Genomic DNA, 23,913 nt, shown 5'->3' with positions numbered 1-23,913 from the left:
ACCTCCTGAGGTCCCTTCCAACCCTGATATTCTATGATTCTATGATTCCCTTCTCTTCATGTGCCAGTATATTTATGCTTGTATCTGTAATTTTCACTCCATGCATCTGAAGAAGTGGTTTTTTACCCACAAAAGCTTATGCCCAAATAAATGTGTTAGTCTTTAAGGTGCTACCGGATTCCTCGTTGTTTTTGTAGATTTAACTGTGATACTCTCGTGACTCAATTCACTATAACGACGTTCATTATGTACAAAAACAGAAATTAAGAATAATGTCCGACAACACTTTACTTATGGTGTTAGAAAGACAATGTACGGACTAGGGTAGCAAAATCTGAAGAAAACCCTATGTTAAAAGCACTAACTACAAATGGAAAAAGTGACAGATTTAATATTAAAGACCACTGTTGACACCACATAAGCGTAACCTTCCTCTTCCACCATGCACTTCCTTTTCAGATCTGATACTGAAACACTTTCTTTAGCTAAGCATTGAACTAAAGCTGACAGACCCTTGTGGGACCATTTTAATGCTATGCTTTTCTAAGATTTATCTGTATTAGAACATAGGTATAATGATTAATGATCCAAGTGCTTGAAAGATCATCTGACAGTTTAGTAACTTTCTTAAAGAACCAGAGTTATCATTTGGGATGGCAATTGTATAAGTAAATGCATAAGTGCACCTTAGTTAGTATTACAGACTGTGGCGAAATTCTGTGTTATTCTGCAACTCCTTTCTACTGCTCCGGTGGTGCAAAGAGGAGAGTTTCGACTTCACCTTGCCAGTGGAGAATTTTTATGGCAGAGGAGATAAAGATCTTCTTATAGGAGGACCTCAAGCCATCTAATCTTCTGCAGTAGAGATATGGTACAGGAAGGAGTCCTTTGCTACAAGCTACTAGTCAATCTAAAGTGCAAGAGTATGATATTCTCTGTCCCATGAAAATGTTTTGCTCCATGCAGAAAGAAAACCCACAGTATGAGACATACATTCTCAACAGAACAGCTAATCATACTTTCAGGATGCAAATTTCTCTGTGCAACTATTTTGAATTTTCTGATCCATCAAATTCATGCACTTAAACTACAACTGCAAGATGCTCAAATACCACAATGTGCGCAGTACAGATACATACTGTCTTCGTAGATCTGACAGTTTAGCTGTCAGAGCAGAGATTTCTCCCAGGGAACGCAGAATGTCATCTCTGTCTTTGGGGTCCTCACACAGTTCTGCAATTTTCCTGGCTTCGGCCATAAGTCCCCGAATTTGTTCTTCCCCTTCACTTCCCCCATTAGGGTCTGCGAGCCAGTTCTTCATATAAAGAAATAGGTACAAATAAAGATTAAGTCATCTACTTATATAAAAATCTTTTGAACAAGGGCATTTCACAAAAGGTTCTTATATTGATAACATACCCTGATATTCTAATGGCAACCAGATGTTTTGTTATATGAGGCAAGCATACAAAGTTATGTACATCTTAGCTACCATTGTCAAGTCCCACTCACATATACAGTTTTCACAAGTGCACTTTAACTAGATTCGGTTTAAGTATTCACAACTGTTTTATACCTATGTTTCTCAAGTTAAGAATTGTTTTTTTATTTTGACAATGTACAGTTCTTTTTAGGAATCTTTCTAAAAATGTTGTACAATAGAACATTGGATAGTAGTTCTTTTTTTAGCACTGAATTAATGGAGTGCATGACCTAACAACTGAAGATTAAGTTTTGCTTAATCTTCTAAAAAGATTCTAAAAAGTATCTAAAAGATACTGTACTACATATTCTTCCTCCATTATAAAGCTGAATAAACTACCCTCTTGGTCAACAATGTACTGTTTTACCATTTGCATAAAAACACAGCAGCTCTCAAACTGCATTTGTACTTCCCACAGAGCCCAAAGGAGTTCAAAATTGCGAAACTTTCATAGCATTGGCTCCATAATTCTTTAACAAAAATGTTATGGCCAAAATTAGACTGTACCTCCCTGTCTATTTTCAGAAATGTATCAGTTTACATCTGTGTTAAAAGAATTTCCATCTAGAGAGAGAGAGAGAGAGAGAGAGAGAGAGAGAGAGATTGTGAGAAACTGTAACAGAACTCCTGTGAGCTCCCACTAGATAGTGAAATCAGAAAGAAGAGACTTACATATGTTCAAGAAAGTGTCCCCAATATATACCTCATATAAAGTAATCACTGTGTTTGGGGATGCCTGCAATAGTTCAGCACAGTAACTTGAAGGCACAGTTTGAGAGACTTTGGGAATTCATAAAATTACTAGGTACCTGAGCAGCATCAATTTTTTTAGCAATTGCCTGCTTGGAGTTGGTCATGGCCTCCAGTTTGCGGGCTGCATTTTCCACTTTTGCTGTAAGCAAATCCAGACCTTGAGACACCTGTTGTGCTTTCTGCATGGCCATTGGTGTAGCACCTTGTCCTCTACTCAAAAAACACAAAGATCATCATAGGAATATAATACAAAAAGTATTTTTTTTAAATTACAAAAGACACTAACTGTTGTTTTCGAACTTTTCATCAATTCTTACCATAACCATGATATTGCAAAGGTGTTCAGGAGATATGTTTAAAAAGAACGCTGGGGAGCGGGAACAAGAAGGCAACAGCTCATCTGAACACTGGCTAGGACAGGTGCCACTTGAAAAGTGAACACAAATGGCGCCTGTCTCTTACTAGAGTTTTACATGCAGCATCAGCACAAGAACTGAATTTTTTGAAGGTTCCCTAGTATGATGACGAGAAGAGGAAAGGGCATTATGGGGGCAGAGTGCAACTGAATTACCCATGGCAGAGCCCTGTGTCTACTTCCTCTGTTCATTCCTCAGAGGCTTCCCAACACTCCTAGGACAGTTTAAACAATGGCACTTAGTGGGAATAATCCTTTGCCACATCTTATGCTGCATAAAGCAAGGAGGACTGGATTAAATGAGTTATGTACTGCAATTCAAAGGTACACTTTTCTTTGGTTCCCATATTTACACCAGTTCAAAAGATAGAATACTGAAAAACACACACCGGCTCTTGGTAGGACATCTTACTCAATTGGAACCCGAGGGAAGGTTATTGAAATACATGTAGGAGATCAGCAAGGCTCTGCAGGAGAAGAATTGAAACCACCACAGGTGGCTGTTCAAACATTTAGAAATAAAGTACAACTGAAGAGGAACATTCTTTAAAGTAAAAGCCCAAGAATCTTATAGGTTTTTAGATGTGGTTGTAGGAATCTCAGGTTCTAAGTGTCTGAAGTACTAGGGTTAATAAAGAGGTTTTTCCTCTTCTTATAAAAGAATACTTTGTGAGTTTAAGAGAGCAGACATGGATGACGGGGGGGGGGGGGGGGAGGGGAACGCGACATAAATATAATGGACGTCTCAAGCCAATACAAGACGGGGGGGGGGGAGAGAACAGGACGACAAAAAACACCAAATGAGGAGGTTGTGGCTAATCATGTAATAGGAAGTCTAAAGGTCCTCTCTCCTGAGTAAGGCCAGATCTCTAGATATGCTTCTTCTACGCTAACCTCTGAGAAATTAGGTATAAGGACTTTTAACTATTTAGCCCGCACAGAAATTAGCTGTTTGGAGGGGGAGGGGGGGGGGAGGGAAGAGGTTCATCATTATCATGGACGTCTCAAGCCAATACAAGACTGGCATCAACTGTTGCTTTGTGAAAGAAAGAAAACTCAACCTTGAGACTGAATTGGTCCTTGAGGCTCTGCAAAAAACAACAGGTAAAATTTCAAGGCAAATCGTGTATTATTTCTTTATGAATCTGCTAGAAGCTTTTAGATTCAAGTTTTAACTTTTTTCTTCCACGGCTCCCATGAAGGCCGAAATGGATCGACATCTTGAAACTGGTTTTGAGGACAATGCAACTAATAATTTAGAGACTGCTTCAGGTTTAAGAATTGCACAAATGGAATCATTAAGCAACTAAGATAATATTCTGAAAGTTGGAACAGATTTGTGCCTTTTGATGTACAAGGACTGTGAACTGATAACTATTAATGTATACGAGTGCTTATTTAGCTAAATACAAAAGTAGTATTCCAAGCATGAGAGTATACCATTAAAATATTTTATGGTTTAGCATACAGTGGATTTAATTTAGCTTTTTTTTTTAAAAAAAAAAAAAAAAAAAAGGAGAGCTCAAAATAAGTAACTTGTAAGTAATTTCTGGCTTTGTTTGCTTCTCACCCATATTTCACTAGCAGGCTTATGCCAGAAGAGGCCATTTGGTTTACGCGAGTTTGAAAAACATGGTATTTATGAAGTTTTGTTTAACATGCCCTCCTCTTACCAATTTCTGTTGTCACTCCTGGCAATATGCAAGATTCATTAATATTCCAAAAGAAAATAATTGTGCCAGGAAGCTACTGCATAACTACCTATTGGATCACTGGAACCGTTTATTTTGTTGAGGTAAGATCAGTGTTAGGAAACTGACAGTTTTCAACTGCACATCAATTTTGTGTTCTCAGTCACCAAAATTCAATTATAAAATTCATATTACAAGGTATTTTGGAACCCTCCTGCCTTTCCACTGTCACAAAGGAACACAAGACCCCCTGAGCATTTGAGAGTATAATAAAAAGTTCTTAGTGCTTTGGCAGTGCCTTTCCTGTTCAATGTGCTCTACAAAACATGATCTAATTGATCCAATTAGGCTACCATATATTGAACTGTGTCTGCTACAAAATTGCTCTTCCAGCCCAGAATCAGAATTTCAGCATGGGACACTGGGCATGATTCTCCTCTCAAAACACTGTATAAGTCTGGAGTAACTCTTGCAGTCAATGAAGTTACACAGATGGAAGACTGGTGTAAGCAAAAGAATCAGGCTCATCAAGGTCAAATGCAAAATAGAAACAAAAAACTGTAGGTGAAGACAAATTTCTACATTATTTATCAGGGAGATGAGCAACTGCTATCTTCTAGAACATCACCTCTGGCAACCCAAAGGACTAGGGTACTCTGAATCATATGAAATGTGTTGATTTATACAAGGCACCTGAGTTTGTGGAATGATTTATACTGAGCTGAAGACCTCATTTCTGCTTGTTGATTTTTCAAGGCAAATCAGATCGCTACATGTTTGCAATTGAGTGAAGTCTGAATGATCTAATTCAACTATTTTGTTTGCTTTGTCCCAAGAACACTTGTAAATATGAATTCACATCACCATATGTTTCATCCTTCTGGAAGAGACGGCAAGACAAAACAAATAAGATAGTGTGTACTCTCCTACAAATGTAACCTGTTGTACCACAGTGATGAACATCACAGCCTAAACAGCTATATACTTCAGAGACACTCTTTTATTAATAATAGAAGGTTTACCTAGCTCGGAGATCAGCCACTTGATCAGTCATCTGGCCTAGCATTTTACAGGTTCCCAGAATCTCTCTGCGTTCTTTGCCTGCACACAGTTCTCCCACTTTTCCGGCTTCATCAAGGATCTGCCTTATAGCTTGCTCACCAGCATCCCCTAATATGCAGGAGACAGTCAATAAGTACACTGAAAGACACTCATTACTTATTAAGAGGAAACTGCTAATTCCACCAAGACCTGCTCCACTAATCATACTTCATTCACTGAGTAAAGTACATTAATTGAAATGATTGGAAAGGCACCCAGAGTGCAAGAAATCCAATACCTTGTACTAAGACAATGTTCCTGCAACAGTATAGTGTTGTTTTAATACCGTATCCTGTCCCATGAATTAGGCATGAAATGAATCCCTAAAGATGGTTTCATTTCTACTGATGAAGCTTCTATATAAAAGTTTAGGAATATAAAATTTAGGAATTTTAAAAGAACATGATTTTGGATTGAGGGGTGGGAGGCAAGGGAAAGAGGGACTAACTTTCAAAGTATTAGCTGTAGCCTACAGCAAAGCTTTCTTGGTGTTCAGCAAAGAGCATGGTAGTGCTCAATTCTCTTTTTCTTTTTAAAAAATCACCCAGGTGTTGTAGGCACCTCCAGCACTCACAGAACAACATCCATGTGCCAAAGCGCTTACAATTTAGGAATGACTCAATGAAAATGGCAACAAAACAGTAGGGACAGCAGATTTGGGATTAATGAGGTTACTTCATTTATTTTTTTTTAATCTAGAATCTAATTGTCTCGCTTCTTAAAATTGGATTATGGCTTTTCTATAATGCTATACACACCTAGTTAATACAATAATTAAAATCCAAGTGTAAGATACAAAAATTCTTTTAAAAGGAAAGTTACCAACCAGTTAACACTGGATTGTATTAGTAACACATTCATTAAAATGTTATTTTGTAGGATGCATTTCAATGACTTAGCCACAAGAAACTGAAGTTGCCACGGTTGACTATGTAGAGGGAGGGAGAGAGAGAGAGAGAGAGAGAGAGAGGGACGTTTAAAACAGTGACACCATACACAGCAAAAATAAACACTTCCAGTACTGCTGCTCAGGTGTGCATTGACCTTCACCTTAAAACAAATATATATTGTTTAGATCTTTGATGCACAAATGAAAAACAAACAAAATGACAATTGGTTATGTTTAGCCATAGGAAAGTCTTAAAGGAATTAAAAATAAATAAAAAATGATACGGTATCAAATAGCAGTCTTATATGTTAAAAAGATATTTCTGAGAAGACCACAGGGGGAGGGTGTGTGTGTGTGTGTGTGGATAGATGAAATATAGCCTGATCAATACTATATAGAACTAAAGGTATCAAGCATGGAAGTGCAGAAGGGATTTTTTTATTCTCTGGGCTGCTGAGCCACATTTTCCTATATCAATTATAGCGTATTACACTTTTTTTTCTAGCAAAGGAAGATAAATACAGTACTAAATATTGAACACATTTTCTAACTATGAAAAAGAGAAAATTAGTTTACACACGATTTGAACTATATTATTTGAACAACATGGGGGGAGGGGGAACCTTTCCAAAGCACTTTGCATATAAATTATTTTCTTAACATTAATATTTGAAGGAAGGAACATCTAAGCATTTCTTTTGAGAATACTTCACCTGTAATTTAGTAATATACCAGAATTTTCTCTAAAAGAAACACAATCATTTAGACAGGAAGGCTCTGAACACTGCATGGGTGGAGTATGATTATTACCTGGTGATGCATTGGGATCCCTTAGCCAGCCCTTTGCCTGGTTCATCTTGGAATCTATTAAGGCCAAAGCTCTCTTCATAGCTTCAGTGTCCTTTACAAAAGAGAAACCTTCACAATCATTCTCTTTGCCAAAGCACAGATAGTAAACACAATCAAAGCTGACAGAAAATTAAGCTTAACACAAGTCGATTCTCCCATTAAAACAGCTCAAAAAAGTATTGGACAGAAGCAGATCAGTCTTTTCTTGAGAATTAAAACCAACAGATATGTTTTCATTTCACACAAAATGCAAAGAACTCTTACATGCAAGTTTTTAGTTACTTTTTCTGTTCAGTTATTTTCCCAGTGCTACAATTCCCGCAGAAAAAAAAGCTACAACAATTTTCAGACATAGTATCTTGGAAATCAGGATTTGTAAGAGTATACCAAGACTCTGTAGCAACTACAGTAAATTTAGCAACAAGTTTATGGTTTACAGGTGTTTTCAGAAATGACTTGATACTACTGGAAATGGTGTCTTATAGTTAAGAGGTCAATGATAATTTTAATGCTCTTTTCTGCATTTTTCTAATTTGTTGAACAGATACATTTTTGGAATTCATCTGCCCTTTAAAGTCAGACACTAAAAGTGTCACTTTTGAGTCAACAATAACAAGGATGGAAGAAGATACAGATTTACTGTCAACTATTAGGATTCAGAGAATAATCAGAACTTTTAAATCTATAGAGATTAAGGTGCATATGCACTTTAGGTCCTTTCTAATAAGAAAAAACTTTATCTACTCTACCCATGGCAATGAGTCTCTTCCTGAGAAGCGCTAGTCTAACAATAGCAAAGGTCCCTTCCAACCCTGATATTCTATGATTCTATGAAATGTATTGGCTCACTAACACTCCTTCACCTAGAAAAGCTGAAAACATGGAGTCCTTTCTCTGTGTGTATTTGCCAGTGTTGATCTGTTAACTCTCCACTAGAAGGCACTGTGAGTTTTCTATCCAACACAGTAGGAGAGAACAAGAACATCAAATGCAAGAAGTCTGGGCAGGGCTAGAATAACAGCTCTTCAATAAGCATGTGATAAAAGTAACTTACATTTGTTTATTCTAAATGGTGTTAATGAGCTGCCCCTGCCACAGAGTTATGTCTTTATGACAGTATCTTTATGCAGAGTTCTGGTACTTAACTCAGTAAGTTAGTAGAACCCAGCCCTCCTTCTCCCTCCCCTACCCCCACCATTACACAACCCCAAAGCACCCATGTCAGATCTCTTATTTAGACTGTAAGATACTTGGGACAGGATTCAGTGTTTTGTACACTTGTCTGTGTCTTGTACAATGAGGGAGTACACTGGCAGCACTAAAGAGGTTGAAACCCTTCTTTGAAGTGGATCAGTGTATCCCAGAGGTGAAAGTAAGCCAGTATGCACCAGTAGGGCATACTGGACCGGCTTCCCCAGGCGGCAATTTAAAGGGCCTGGGGCTCCCAGCAGCAGCTGGAGCTCCAGGTCCTTTAAATCACCACCTGAGCCCTGCTGCCAGAGCCCCCAGATAGCGGAAGTGGCTAGGACCCTCACAGCTCCGGTGGTGATTTAAAGGGCCCAGGGCGCTGCTGTGGTAGCAGTGCCCCAAGCCCTTTAAATCACCACCAGAGCCCCACTGCCTTACCCCAGGGCTCTGGCAGCAGGGCTCAGGCAGTGATTTAAAGGGCCCAGGGCTCCGGCCATTGCTACCTCCCCGGGCCCTTTAAATTACCGCCAGAGCGCCGCTGCCAGAGCGGACGGAGATTTAAAGGGCCCGGGGCAGTAGTGGCAGCCGGAGCCCCGGGCCCTTTAAATCATTGCCCAAGCCCAGCTGCAGCGGCAGCAGCTGGGACCCCTGCGCCTCCATCGGCAATTTAAAGGGCCCAGGGTTCCGCTGCGGTAGCCCCTGAGCTCCGGGGCTCTCAGTCGCCTCTGCAGCTGGTAGCTCTGGCAGTGATTTAAAGGGCCCCGGGCTCCCAGCTGCCACTACAGACGGAGCCTGGGGCCCTTTAAATCTTGATTTAAAGGGCCCCAGGCCCTAAAGGCCCCACCTCTTCCAGTTGAGGCCCCGCCCCCTGCTTAGGACTCCGGCGTACCAGTAAGTCCTTTAAGTTACTTTCACCCCTGGTGTATCCATGCCTTTGTAATCCCAGAACTAGATTGCTACAGTATGTTGTGTTTAGGGCTAAACACAGGAACTTCGCTTGGTGCAGTACACAGCTACTCTTTTCTTAGGGTGAGCTGTTTTCAACAGACTATACCCTACTCCATGACCTGCACCCACTACCTATTCACCTCTGAGCATAGTTCAAAAGGACTGGTTTCAATCTATGCTGTCCTATATTGTGTGGGACCCAGCTCCTTAAAGGTCACCTCATGCCATATTGCAACTTCTAGGTGGCTCTTGGAATCAGGGGCTAGGTTTGAGCTCTCCAGGTTCAGTGTCAGAACATGCTCATTAGAAGGCCTAGGTCTCAGAACCTGCTTCCTCTACAGTCTGTCAGAACTAGAGATTGATGAGCTTCAGGGCTAAGTGAAAGATCTATACTTGGAGTGGCTTTTAAATTACTTCAAACCATTATAGGGCAGGATATACTGTTTTTTATTAACTTTAGAGCTCTATAATTTGTTAATTCTGTATTTAATGTAAGGCAAGTGTTAAGAAAATAAGCACCATGCATAAAGCTATTAAACATTTAACTAAGCTGATAAACTTATCACTTGTGATGATGGTTGCTTTCAGTTATTGCATATGCAGATTAAAGGAGTTTTAGCTCTGTATGGATAGTGGACAGCAAGCCAGCCACTCCATAAATAATCCAAAAACAAAAGCATTAACTGAAGCTTTAAAAAGGTATAAATATTAGTCACTAGTCTCTATATTAATGCTTTGACCCTGTAGAGACTTGATGGGATCACTCAGTGCTTAAAGTAAAGCTTGTGCATAAATCTTTGCAGAATCAGGGCTTTACCATGGAGAAAGGGGTTTATAAATTAAAGGATTTTTAAAGTTGTGTTTGTCCACCACATCCATATCTCTGAGGCATTCAGTAGAACACTGTACTTTCAAGCTTTGGATTTATACTGTGTATTAAAGAGGTTTCAAGAGGACAAACTGAAAAAAAACCTCATTGATTTTTTTCCACTTTAAGTCTACTTAAAATTTTTAGAAACCAGTATCTTCCTCCTTGGTAATGTGCGCTGATGACGCCCAAGAATTATATTTAATCATGCTAACTGCAGTCCTCTTCATTGATTTGTGTATTTATAATCAGTAAAATGACACTGAAGGTTTTCTGTATTTTACTGAGTCTCTTGTTTAGTCAACGCAAGGCAACATGATTTTACTTCATTTTTTATTTTTTTTTATTTTTTAGCTTTTACACTTTTTATTTTGAAAACTCCCAGCACTACATACTCAACCTGGGATCTAAAAGAGCCAAGTTGTCTTCTGTCATCTTTCCCATCAGCACCAGGGCTCCATTCCTGATCATTCTGTTGTCTAAGTCTTGCCATCCTGTGTATCAATATATCAATTCCTGGGGCTCCCCAAAAGCTACAGACATAATGCACAGATTGGAATAGCCCCTTCCCCCACCTTTTTACCCTTCCTCCCCCACCCCACCCCCCTTTTGGTGGTAAGTCAAGGTCTGTTCTGCTTGGATATTTCAGATTTCTGCTAGGAAACTCATTCACGTAGCCAATAAATTGTTCCAACAAATTCAAGAGCATCTCTTCTTTAAAAGCATAGTTACCAAGCTTCACATCAACCCTGGTATGTCCAGATAGCTCCACAGTTGTAGCCTATCAAAATCACGGTCGTATGGTACTAGAGTATCTGCTTTTGAACAGCAATGCAGAAGATTGCGCTCAGCTTTTAGGCTGTTTCAACATTTTCATTCTATCCAGGAAGGATTCATTTCTAGTGGACACACTCCATCAGAACAGGCCCCTTAACTGGACATACTGATACTATACTTGTTGTATGCTTCATCCCTTAAGCACTGACAGAGCCTTCTCCACTGTCAACTTTTGGAGAGTTGGAGCGCAGAAATCATTGAAACCTACAGTCCTGTTGATTGATAAAGGTTGGCAAAAAGGGACCTGGAACTAAAAACGTATCCAGGGAAACCAGTTTCAACACAAAAATATTAAGCAAGATGTTTCAGTTTCTGGACTTTGATCTTCTTGGAGTTCTGAAACTGTTCCACTGATTAGTCTCCCTTGTGACTCAGCTAAATTATGGTGTCTAAATTTTCCTCAGATAAAGAAGGTGGAGCGACAGAAACAAAACTGGTTTTTCACAGAGCTTAGATAAAACAGGCAAAACAATCAGGGTTACCACTGCCTGAGTGGGGAAGAGGCAATGGGCAGTTTACAAGCCAATCCTCCAGCAAGGATACCTCCTAGATCTACTTTCCTCTTTTTGCGGCTTCTGCCGTCACTAGTAATTTTTGAAGAGCCATAGAGCTAGTCCAGATTGGAAAAATGATATTGGCAATTCTCCTGTCTGAGAGGGAATCTCCGAAATCTGACACTATCCCTTGTTGCTAAATATTAACTATAATCTCTGAATTATTAAGTACTCTAAGTCTAGAGAAGTTGTGCAATATCTGCATTTCTTTACCAAAGAAGGCAATGTTGGGTAAAGTACAGTACAGCAAGTCCTGTTTTTTGGCACATCAACTAGCTTAGTCAAACAGGGTTCAATCCTGGGAAACATCCAACAAGACTGCTGGATACTTCCCAAGAGCCCTCAACTCTCAAGAAGTGCTCAGCTTCTTGCAGCATCCATTCCTTATTCACTACAGGCTTGCTCGTCTTCAGCCTCAATGGGAATTATATGAATTGAGCACTGCAGCAGCAGATTCTCTTTTCCTAGTTTTGTTGCAGCCTGTAGACATTTGAATTAAAGGAGAAACTAAACATTTATATACTCAAATGTATTCCATTTGTAGTTTCATCCCCACTCATCTACTGGGATTTTTCATTTAACTGTTCATTAAAAAAAGCATGCACATGAAAAACTTGTTGCAACCAGACAATTCAACAATTAATTGCATCAGAAAAAAGTCAACATTCATTCAGCATTTAAATTCTAAACCAACACTCAAATTATGTTTAATCAAAAACAAAAAAACAAAAAAAATAACAACTATATTTAAGCAAATTTTTGGTTTGCCAGAACTATAAATATTGTCTAAATTTGAAATTAACACCCAGTCTAAGAAACAGTGTTGGAATTATCTTAATGACATTAATAATGGTGTGCACTGGATAGGAAAAGCAGTTCTGCTCCAAATTTTTTCCTCCACTTACTTTATTCCCTCTCCTTTCTGTAGGAATCATCTCCTTCCATTGGAAGTCTCCATCAGTAAGGAGAAGCATGCAACAAGTACAGCAAATATAAGTAAATTAATAGTTCCTCTCTCCCCAAATCAAGCATTTGCCATGTGTATCAACAGAGGAATGTCTGCTGTGTGGGACCACTAGCAAAACCAATGCCAGGATTTATTTCTTCTCACAAGTGTTCAGTTGTAACATTTAATATCCTTTGTACCATGAACAGTTCAACACACAAGCAATGCCCAATGCTACATGTCTAAAATGCAGGCAGACTATCATAATCCTGCATGTTGAAATATAATTTATAATTAAAATATTACTCTAAATTTACCTAGAGTGCACAATGATGTACTTGGAATACTGACCACAAAGCATACTTCTGTATTATGCACCCTGGCCAAAATTTTCCACTTACTGTCAATATAAGCATTTTTACAAAAGCTCCTTGACTTGTTTTACTAATAGAAATTTTTCACATATTATATATCTTAAGAATTTTGAAAATCTCACTTACTATCTACTTCGTACTGCATTCATCTTGAGACATTGAAAGCTTCCTGGTTTCCCCATGCACTAGAATAGTGCGGTTGTGTGTGTTTCAAACAAAGTGGGGAAATGTTTAAATCCATAAGGAAAAGCTAATTTAAAAAAACAAGTTATGAGCCTAAGCCACGTGCCCTGTATAGAAGGCATAAGCTCTCCGAGGAAACTTATTTATTGAGGGGCCATGCTGATGAAAAGCAAGAGATTCTTCCCACAAACTATGGGATGGGCAAAATTACTGAAATAAACTGTATAAAGCTTTCCAGCCAACAGAAAGCCTGCTTCTGCATAATTGGACTCTATGATCATGAGCACCAGAAGCTAGTAACATAGGTTAAACAACAGGAACCTGTCCTAAATACTTGGGAAGACTCCCATCAAACTCTGAAAGGCAGTCTTTGTATAGCCTGGGCTGTCATCACCCTCACCTAACAAGCTGCTCCAAACTTTAGATATCTTAGAGCTGAGCAGCGGGGTAGCTAAGCTCATTTTAAAACCTCTATTAGACCTACATACATAAGTATGGTGTTACAACTGGCACACAGAAAAAAATATACACAGCACACAGTCTGCACACAGCACAAAATCCCACAGACATGCTTTTTTTGTTTTAGTACAGAAGTACAGGTGTGGGGTGTGGAAGAAATCTTACCTTCTAAAGGTGAGAAAAGATAAGAAACAGGAGAACAAAAACAAAGATGCATAAAGTAGTCATAATAAGGAAGTAGTAGAGTGGTAAAATACTTCAAATACAAAATAAGGGTCAAGGCACCAATACATAGGCTAAAGTGCTTTTAATGTCTATATCACAACAGGTTTTCTAAGGGGGAACTAGTCGGTCTTTATGTCTAAACGTTTTTTAAAATATAGTTTTTCAGTTATTTGCTGCTGTGCCACTGATCCTAAAAAGCCTATTAGCAGCATACTTTAAAGGCCATCCAAACACAGTTGGCATCCCAACCACTAGTTGTGCTGCTGTGTTTGCTGGTAACTGCAGCTACCCAGGATGTGAATGCACACAGCAGTAGCTCTCCATTCTGCCTGTGCTCTATCCATGTGAGCAGGCAGGCAGGCATTGACATAGGCAGCATTTTCTGTACTAAACAGACAGTCAAGTCAAGCAGAGCAATGGCATCCCTTGCACACTCCATGTGCATGCCAGCAGCTGCAAACAAACCCAAATACTCTGGGTTGACTGGGAGTCATTTTTGTAAAAGTTCCAACTTCTCAGATCTCATTTCACACCTCTTCTCTTCCAGAAAGACTGTTCAGAACACAGAGCCTTTTTGGAGGCGAGGGGTAAGGAGAACATATACTGATACTAATCCCACCCACACCCATGTTAGTACAAGAAGACTTGCTCAGTTAAGATGTGGAGTTCTTCACCTAGTCTTTAAACCAAGCGACAAATTCGAGTTTCTAGTGAGAATATGAATGCAAACTAACTTGCCTGCTAATACATATGGAAGCGCCTTAAGGTAATACTAGATTGGGTGTTTAAGTACTGTACTGAGTTGGACAAATTTTGTACAGACCACAAGGGACAGCTTTTGTGTGCCCAACTTACTCACACCACACGGTGTAAAATTTGGTCACCACATGACTGAGATTAAACACACTCTTTCCTTGAAAAGACATACTACATTCTAGCACTTCCCTATCAAGCCAAAGAGAGAGACCAGAAATGAGCACAAACCCTGATCTCCTACATGGCACTACAATAAGCCACTGAGTCATGTGCCATATGTTTTAATCTTCTTGTTTCTATTAAAGAAATCAGCAAAGACTAAGCAACGGGACAGGCAAGTTACTTTTAAAAACAAGCTTTAACAGGGACCAAATTATCTCCAAAGATATTAATTTTACTTTGGTATCTTGTGACTAGCTTGGCAGAATTCATTTTTTTTTTTTTTAATAATTTTGATGGACAATATCGATGGTTTATTTTAAGCACTTGATTTTTATTGATTTAAAATCTTTCACAATTGTGGGAAACTATGGGGAGCAGACAATTTAATGACAGACATTCAGATTCAAAAAAGTTAAATCTTTGTAATGGTTAAAACACAAATTTTAACCTATGTCAAAATATATAACGTAAATAGCCTTAAGTCAAACTCTGGTAAGTTCTTAAGTAGCATTTTTCTTACATTGACTATCTGTAAATTTTGATCAACATCAATGGAAACATTTTTTGTGTGTATACAGTGAAATGAGCATTTACTGAAAAATCTAATCCTTCCAACCCTATTTATATAACACTATATTGTGTTACAAGATCAGGTTGTGTACACTTTAATCAAACATTCTTGAAAACCGCAATTTATTGTTGCTGTGAGAAGCCAAGTAGAATCTGACTTCTATTTCCAGAAGGAACAGTGAACATACCTTGCTAGCCCAGGCATCCTCATCCCAGGAAGTGAGCTGTAACACACGGATGATCTCGTTTATTTCACCACTCATCTTCTCTACTGTGAAATTGCGGTTTTTCAAAGCCTCTTCTATTCCTTGGCTTTTGGAACTTTTAGTAGTTACAAAAATCTTCATAGCTGTGAACATTGCACTCTAGATTAGAGAAACTATCTAAGAAGATATGATTGATATACAAGATCTCCTCCTCCTGCATAAACTCAGGAACAGTAAGCTATATGTTTTGAACAGGACAGGAAAACACCATAGAGACTGATGACTTTAAAGGCTGGTCTACACTTAAGTTTTACTGGTTAATCTATATTGATTAACAGTGTGGGTTTTTTGCTGATAGTTATAACTATGTCTACACTAGGGCTCAAACAAGAATAAGCTATAGTAGTATAAGCACTTTTATACTAGTATAACTGTTTCTACACTAGAAAGTTTTTTTTGCCACTTTAACTATGCTGTTTGTTAATTTATGAGAAGAGCTAGAACATATTTCTTAGAATTTGGTTAGACCCTGACAAGTTTTCTGCTCTATAGCTAGGACCAATCGAAACAAATCTCTTAGACTAGCTAACCAAGTGTCAAAATTAAGTGTCACAGTTACTCCCACATTTCTGTGAAGAATGATACCAAGTACATTCCACTCTGCAAAACACACCCATAATCCTCTGCTCTTGAGGTGGCGGGCATGCAGCAGCTGAGGCAACATAGGAGAGCTGCCCAGGTTTTCACAGAATGCACAGATGCAAAAACATGGTTGTGCAGTACAGTATGCAAAAACCACTACAGTCAGTGGAGTTTTTGCTGAGGAAAATGGTGCTGTATGGATGCATTCAACAGTGTTTGCTTGCAGTCAGGCTCTGCCATGGTTACACAACAGTCCCATTCTTAGACTAGATACATGTGGTGACAAAAAAAACAAAACCTCTCTCATTTAAAGAGAAAGAAAAATTCTCCTACTGTGTTTTTTGTTGTTGTTGTTTTTTTTACATCAATGTATCATATATTCAGCAAAAATGCAGAGGCAATCATAAGCTTGCTTCCTCCTCTCCCCCATGTTGCCAGTTAAAACCCACTCCAGGACAAAAGTAATTAAAAAACCCTATCTGCATTACAAACACCATTGTATTTAAGCACTGGCCTTATATGGAGGCATGGCCATATGTATTATAAGTTGGTTTATCTTGCCACTTAGAACCAAAGCCATGTTAGAATCAAACTTTAACTCTGGTTTGACCCTGTTTAAACAGTCAACTAATCCTCCAACCTCTTGGAATCAGTTCCACAGACTAAGACAGAGGCATGTTGGCAGGGCATTACCACTGCTGTAAATTCTTCTGGAGATAGAGGCCAAAATCTGAGTGGCCCTTTGACAGTAAATTCACCTAAAAATCAAAGGCAGGACAAAAGTAGAGCTTTAAGAGGAATTGCACATAGACCATATGCAGGCAAGTTCTGTGCAGCCTTCCTACATGGCTTTGCTCAAAACCTTCCATCCGCTGTCCTGATCTGTAACACTGATGGCTACTCCAGCTTGGGCCTCCGAGTAGGTAATTTAGTTAAACGTGCTTTATGATGTACAAGATGACACCCACTTAGCAGAAAGAAGCAACTGTCAAATTCATTTTCAGTTTCTACTTTCTACTTTCATTTTATGGTAAGTTCTTAAAATAAAAGCAACACTTTAATGTTCTAAACCACCTATACCACTAGGTAAAACCTAGGTCAGTGCCAGGGAGGGGGGGAATATGTTCACAAGTGTGAAAACCCTGACATACTAAAATGTGCTCAATCCTATTACATACCTCCCTCTTCCCCAATCCCCCTTTCACCCTTGTCTTGGGGAGGAAATTCCACCTCCCTCTGTAGTTTATCAGACCAGTATTCCCTGACTAACCACATGAATTTTGCTAAACGAGTAAGCTATTTCAGCTGTTGGATTGGCAATTCTGCTCCTGAACAATCTTCAGCTGTTAAGCCCGCCTTTCTTCTTGCCCATTCACAGGATAAAAAACCCCATATCATGCCAGACAAAAAGGATGAGAAATACAGCAGAAGTGTGCCCCATTTTTGGTGTACTTTTTCATGGCTCTCACCCCCATAAAGTTTTTTTAGATCATTCCCCTTAATCCTTCCATGATGGAAACTAGATTGTATTAATGTGAGACACATTATGAACAGATACTGAAAAAAATAGGACAACCATGGGAGAGCTTATCCATATGAATGCACACATGCATACTGCGATTTAAAAATACTCATTAAACCCTGTACACTGTGACAAGTATGCATGACACAAATACATCTGGTATAAATAGTGTATCACTAGTTTATGTAGCTCATTTTAAGTCTGAGGTGCACAGAACTTAAAATAGGAAATACGCAAGGTATGCACATGGAGAGTTGGCATTATAACTTGCCATCCCCTCCCAGTTTGCCACAAATCAGCCAAACATCTAAATATTTGCAGTCAGCCCAAGAGGCATGTCAAAGCTTCTATTTTTAATGGTATAACACACATGCATCCAAATTCAGTTCATGTATTTGCATCTAATAGTACCGCAGAAACTACCTGAAATAAGGACAGGCAACAACTCCTTCACAGTGTTCATGGAGTTCACCAACATCACTCTGTGTTCCTGATGAGTCAATTCCTGCTGTCTTTCATCAATCATTTTGGCCATCTTTGTCATTCCTAGGTCATAAAATGAAGTTCAAGTGATAAAACTGTTAATATTGTGTTTCTCCAGATTTATGAACATTTTACAAAGAATGTCTAGGCTCAGTTATTTGTTTAGCTTTCCAAACAAGAACACAAACATGTAATGAGTTATGCCACCACAGTTTTGTATCACCTACTTTTCATTAAACCATATTTCAGTAGTTTAAGGAAAGCCACAGATCCAGTTTCTAGTTGTTAATTCAAGATAGAATATAGGTCTCATAATGTTGGTGTTCATTTATCATGAATTTTAAGAAAAGAGCTATACAAATACAAAAGTAATGAATAGCCTACTTCTTGGAAATTAGTCAGTTCAGCAATGTATGACAAGGTAGTTTAGAGCTCTTTTTCCTCCTTTAGCTTTGATCAGTTCTCACCTAAATAATGGGGTGGATGACAAGAATAGGAAAATATCACTGACACAGGTTTAGTTTTGTTGGCTTCAAAGACTTTCATTGTCTGGAAGTATTACACGCTTGTATTAATTTACACACTCCTAGAAAACTAAATAAAAATATCTTAATTCTCTAAAAAAAATTATATCGGTGATGAAAGTAAGAGAATCAAAGCACGTGTTACTTTGGATTTCAGGAGTAAATGCACTTTCAAGACTTGCATGAGGAACATAGTGGAATATACATGTATAATCACACTTTCAACTGGCCAGAAACTATAGAGGAAACCCTGTATTCCTCCTCACCCGCATCTTAAACACAACATGCAATCTGCAGGTTTTAAGATATGCATTGTTCATGTTTGCATATTTTCATGAAAATAGTATTCATGATGGCAGTAAGATAAAGTTGCACATTGGTTTAGCTAAAGAGAAGCCAAACTTCTGCCTTGGAAGAGCTGACAAGGTTTTAAGGTGGTTCTTTAAACTAGAACTAGGGGGAAAAGATATGTACTGAGAGCACTTATGCAAAAAAAGACATCTCTTTGAGGGATACCAGTAATACCAAAGTAACACTGTAACCAGTAAAGAACAGGACAGATTGAGTTGGGAGAGGTACACTCCAGAAGGAAAAAGAAAATTCTCAGGTTAAGGAGTTAGAGAAACAAAACATTTGTGGGATACTTTATTATTTGACTATAAACCACACAAGAACTGCTGAGGTCACAGAGATGGAGTAGCAGCATTATGCCTAAGACTATAAAAAACTTACTATCATTATTATGTTTTAAGTGTTTAGTGATTATTTGAGCCAAACAAATGTTCTTCCTAAATCAAAATCCAGCCCAAGTGAAGCCAAAAGGAAGGAGCACAACTTAGACATGTAAAATATTAGGAGGGCTAGGAGGACTTTTAAAGATAAAAAGCAAGAGATACAAAATAAGTAGGCTTGGCAGGGTTAAATTTTAATAGATAGATACTGGCAAATGTCGATTTCAGCTGACTCACTGAAACAGATGAAAAAAATATCCATTAGTAACAGCTGGTGAGAGTGCAGCCTATTCCCCCCAACTTTGCACCTGAAGGGATTGGGTGTCACTGGCCCTGTGGAAGTGCAGGGAGCCCTCTGTGGTCCTGCTGTCACTGGGGATATGACAGCAGAGTTAGAGGGCTCCCTGCACAACCAGTGACAACTGATCCCTGCAGGTGCAGGTTCAGGGAAGGCTGCTGTGTTGGCAGGGGGAGCAGAGTCCCCTTGCCAGGATGGTGAGAAGGAAGAGCTTCCTGCCCACAGGGGAGGCCACCCCACTACAGAATGGCTCCATCCCCAGGCAGGAATTGTTCAGCAGTGGGGTGGCCTCCCTCATGGCTGGGGGCTTATCTTCCCCCTGGCAGCCCTTTGCTCTGCTGGGCCAGAACCAGAACTTCCCCTGCACCTTGCACCCAGGTGTCTTGGTCCCCTGGCTGAGCAGGGACCAATATATCAGTGCTATTAATCGTTGAAATTGCAAACGAACAAAAAATCAATTCTGCCATGCCTAAAAATAAGCAACAATTATACCAGAAGGAGAAACCTGTGAGATAACTGGTGGGTCTACATGATTGCATGGGAGCAAAAGAGAATGTTACTGATCTACTCTTTCCTGGTAAAGAAGACAAGGCACTGTCAGCGACTGAGGTATCAAAGGCCTTGTCTAAACTTGCAGTGGTGGTGTGTAGTGTATGTGTAGTTACACACCTCAGTGAAAAGCAGTTAGTTAGTGTTCACACTGTAGTGTGTAACTATTCACAGCAGTGAAAGGCTCTGGCAGGGGGAGGTAGCAGGGAAAGGCTCTAGGAAAGGGATTGGCAACCTTTGGCACGCTGCCCGTCAGGGAAAGCCCCTGGCGGACCGGGCCGGTTTGTTTACCTGCTGCATCCGCAGGTTTGGCCGATCGCGGCTCCCACTGGCTGCAGTTCGCCACTCCAGGCCAATGGGGGCTGCAGGAAGCGGCGTCCAGCACATCTCTTGGTCCGCACCGCTTCCCGCAGCTCCCATTGGCCTGGGACGGCAAACCACGGTCAGTGGAAGCCGCGATCGGCCAAACCTGCAGACGCGGCAGGTAAACAAACCGGCCCGGTCCGCCAGGGGCTTACCCTGATGGGCCACATGCCAAAGGTTGTCGATCCCTGCTCTAGGACACTACACTGCCAAAAACAGCAGAAAATATGCAATCTCAGTAAAATCACCTATACCAGAGAGAATACTTAAAGTGTGTTGGGTTGCAGATCAGGAAATAAAATTTCCCAAAAGCAAGCAATGTCACTGAGGGATGCACATTTTTAGTGCTACCTGGGGAAAACACCCTCTAATTGGCTGCTTTTCCTCAGAAGGTGGGCCAGCAAGGAAACAGCCAATTAGGGCAAAAACAGGTAGAGTTCTCTCCCTTTAGGAACCAACATCATTCTCACTAGGTGGGAGAGGATAGGAGGTAGCAGAGAAAAGAAAAAAAAAAAAAAAGGAGAAAAAAAAAACAGCAGTTCAGAATGGCTCCACTCCCTATTCTTACCCTGTGAGCAACAGGAAGACTCTTCTGCCCCTCCTGCCTCCGCTGCAACTGGGCAGAAAGGTCCTCACTGTAACCCCCTCACCCCACAGGCCTGGGAGAGAGAAAGAACCCCACGTGCTGCAGAGATGAGGCTAGAGGGGTAGGATTGATTTCTGGGCAGATGTGGGGGTGACAATAGACACTTCACACCCACACCCTTTTTTTGGGAACAATTTAAACACTAACCATATGACTGGTAAATAGCAAATATTGCATCTGGCTGTATGAAAGACAGCAGACACTATCGTGGGAATGACAGACCCATGAGACTTGTTTCAGTGTCAATTGAACTGGCTGGAAAATGAGAGTTATAAAATACCGAGATAAACGTGACAGGGACAAACCAGCATCATTCCTGCAAAGCAAAATCATGGCTTTCCAATCCACTCTAAGTTTCAGCCTATCAACAAAGTAGGCAACACAAGAGATATATTTAGTTTGAGAACTCTCTCACAACAAGCCATAAAATAATCTTAGGCTAGGTCTACACTACCCGCCTGAATCGGCGGGTAGAAATCGATCTTTCGGGGATCAAATTAGCGCGTCTCGTCGGGACGCGACAATCGATCCCCGAATCGACGCGCTTACTCCACCAGCGGAGGTAGGAGTAAGCGCCATCGACGAGGAGCCGCGGAGGTCGATTTTGCTGCTGTCCTGACAGCGGGGCAAGTCGGCTCCGATACGTCGAATTCACCTACGCTATTCGCGTAGCTGAATTTGCTTATCTTAAATCGACCCCCCCCCCCCCCCCCCCCCCCCCCCCTGCCCTGTGTTATGAGGAGTAAGAGATAAGGATTGTCATAGATTAGAAATTGTCTAAGGGACAGACAGACGGAAGTGTCAGTTTTCAGCCTGGCAAAAAAGATTAACTGTGAAAGGGTACTGCCCCATCAATGATCTGGGCTAGCACTGGAGTTTAATGTGTGCTAATGTTAACACATTAATATTTCGGAGTCGGGGGATCAATAACGAGGTGGAAAGTTATGGAGCTAACAACATTTATGGTGATACCTCAAACTAGAGAAGACTGAAGAACTTCAGAGGACCTAACAACACTAGATAAAATACACAGTACCATAGCAGATAAAATTCAGGGTTGAAAAATGCAAAGTTTCTAAACACTGATAGGCATAATTTGAACTACACATACACATTATTGGGTTCGAAATTAATTGTAACCACTCCAGGAAACCGAGCTGTGCTTATTGTGCACAGCTCAATGAAAATATCTGCTTAGTAAGTCATTGCAGTCAAAACAAAAATGTTAGGAAGTATAAACAACAACTTGCTCTGATATAGCACTTTTAGTCAGTAGATCTCAAATTGCTTTACCAAGGAGGTAAGTATTATCCTCATTTTGTAAATCAATGGTGTATCCTCACCTAAAATAGCGTTAAGTTCTGGTAACCTTAGCTCAAAAATAAATAATTTTATATATCTCAGAAGTAAAGGAAGTCCAGAGAAAACCAGAAACAATTAGAGCTATAGAATGACTTCCATATGAAGAAACCGGCAAGAGTATGACTGTTGATTTAGAGATGGTGACTAAGAAGTATGTAAAATAACAAATGGTTCTTATTTCTTCAAGCACAACAAGGGGATGCCAAATATATTGCCTTCAATTTCGTTATTTCTCATAGGATTTTTTTTTTTAACCACAATGCATAACCAACTTACTACTACAAGGTAACACTGAGGCCAAGAGTTTGAGGATGAAAAGGATTACCCGTTGAGGCAAGGCACCCCCTCCATCTCGCCAGGCTCAGTACTTCCCCCTTTGACGGTGGCAGGACCTGGAGTAAAATCAACCCCACTCTGGACAGTGTTTGTCTTCCCACTCTGAGTTTATTTGTCAGTATTTTCAAGGTAGGCCTCAGCACAGGCCCAAGGAGTGCTCCTCCACCAAACAAAAGAAACCAATTCACAAACACAAAACAAGGGGATGCACCTTTCCTTGCCGCCTCGCTGGGTGGGGGGGGTGGCAGTCCTCCCCCTAAACAGGCATTCAGTTTTGGTTGTTTCCCCTGTAGGAAAGAGAACCGCCTCTCACTCTGGAACAGCCTATCTCCCTGCCACCACTAGACCTGCAGCAGCTGGTCTCTCTTCCCTTTCTCTCACCAGAGGAGGGGTTTTTAAAGGTCTCAGGCAGCCCTTAATTGGACTCAGGTGTCCCTTATTGACCAAGGGTAACCCCGTCTCAGCTTGAAGGAAAAAGGGCATCACTCTTAGGCTCACATACCTGCCCTTCCACCACTCTCTTGCAGCCGTCCACCCTGACTTTGTCACACCATATATAATGGGACAAACATGCTTCATGGCATAAGACAACTTCTAACAGGTGTTAGTTAAAATTCTCCTGTGGGCCAGTTATTTCAGGATATGGTTTCTTGGTTCTCTCTTTGAAGCAGCTAACACTGGCCAATGTCAGAGATAAGGTACTAGACGAGATGGCTCATTGCTCTGATACTGTATGGTAATTCTTATTTACATGGACATATTTATTTTTATTCAAATCAAAGTTTAATATCTAATATTTTCCTGCAGCACAACTAGCACCTCCACGAGTCACACAGGCTTTATCAGACTCTTGGGCAAAGGCACCAATACATCTAACAGAAAGACCTCATCAGCAAGGTAACAGGTCATAAAAAGGCTGCAAACTAGCTGGCAAGTAAAAAAGGATGGTGAGTAATGAGGGGGGAGGAGGGGGAATAGTAGGGCCCAAGCTGGCCTTTTA

At 40.1% G+C, this 23,913-nt stretch overlaps 1 protein-coding gene across 4 annotated transcripts in view; it reads right to left on the bottom strand.

Annotated features, from left to right (window-relative positions):
* The window catches only part of VCL (vinculin), a 111,099-nt gene that overhangs the window by 25,921 nt on the left and 61,265 nt on the right, over nucleotides 1-23,913 (bottom strand). For 2 of the 4 annotated variants that reach the window (XM_034777600.1, XM_034777602.1), the window contains exons 5-10: nucleotides 18,045-18,167; nucleotides 15,440-15,600; nucleotides 7,143-7,236; nucleotides 5,365-5,512; nucleotides 2,293-2,446; nucleotides 1,140-1,315 (exon numbers count right to left, since the gene is read on the bottom strand). In XM_034777600.1, coding sequence (XP_034633491.1) covers nucleotides 1,140-1,315; nucleotides 2,293-2,446; nucleotides 5,365-5,512; nucleotides 7,143-7,236; nucleotides 15,440-15,600; nucleotides 18,045-18,167 — 856 coding nt within the window. The remainder of the gene's footprint in view (nucleotides 1-1,139; nucleotides 1,316-2,292; nucleotides 2,447-5,364; nucleotides 5,513-7,142; nucleotides 7,237-15,439; nucleotides 15,601-18,044; nucleotides 18,168-23,913) is intronic. The other 2 variants (XM_034777601.1, XM_034777603.1) reach the window with 1 other exon arrangement.

Source organism: Trachemys scripta, chromosome 7 (genome assembly GCF_013100865.1).
Source record: "Trachemys scripta elegans isolate TJP31775 chromosome 7, CAS_Tse_1.0, whole genome shotgun sequence".
NCBI classification, from domain to species: domain Eukaryota; kingdom Metazoa; phylum Chordata; order Testudines; family Emydidae; genus Trachemys; species Trachemys scripta.
This window is presented reverse-complemented; position numbering and strand designations above follow the sequence as displayed.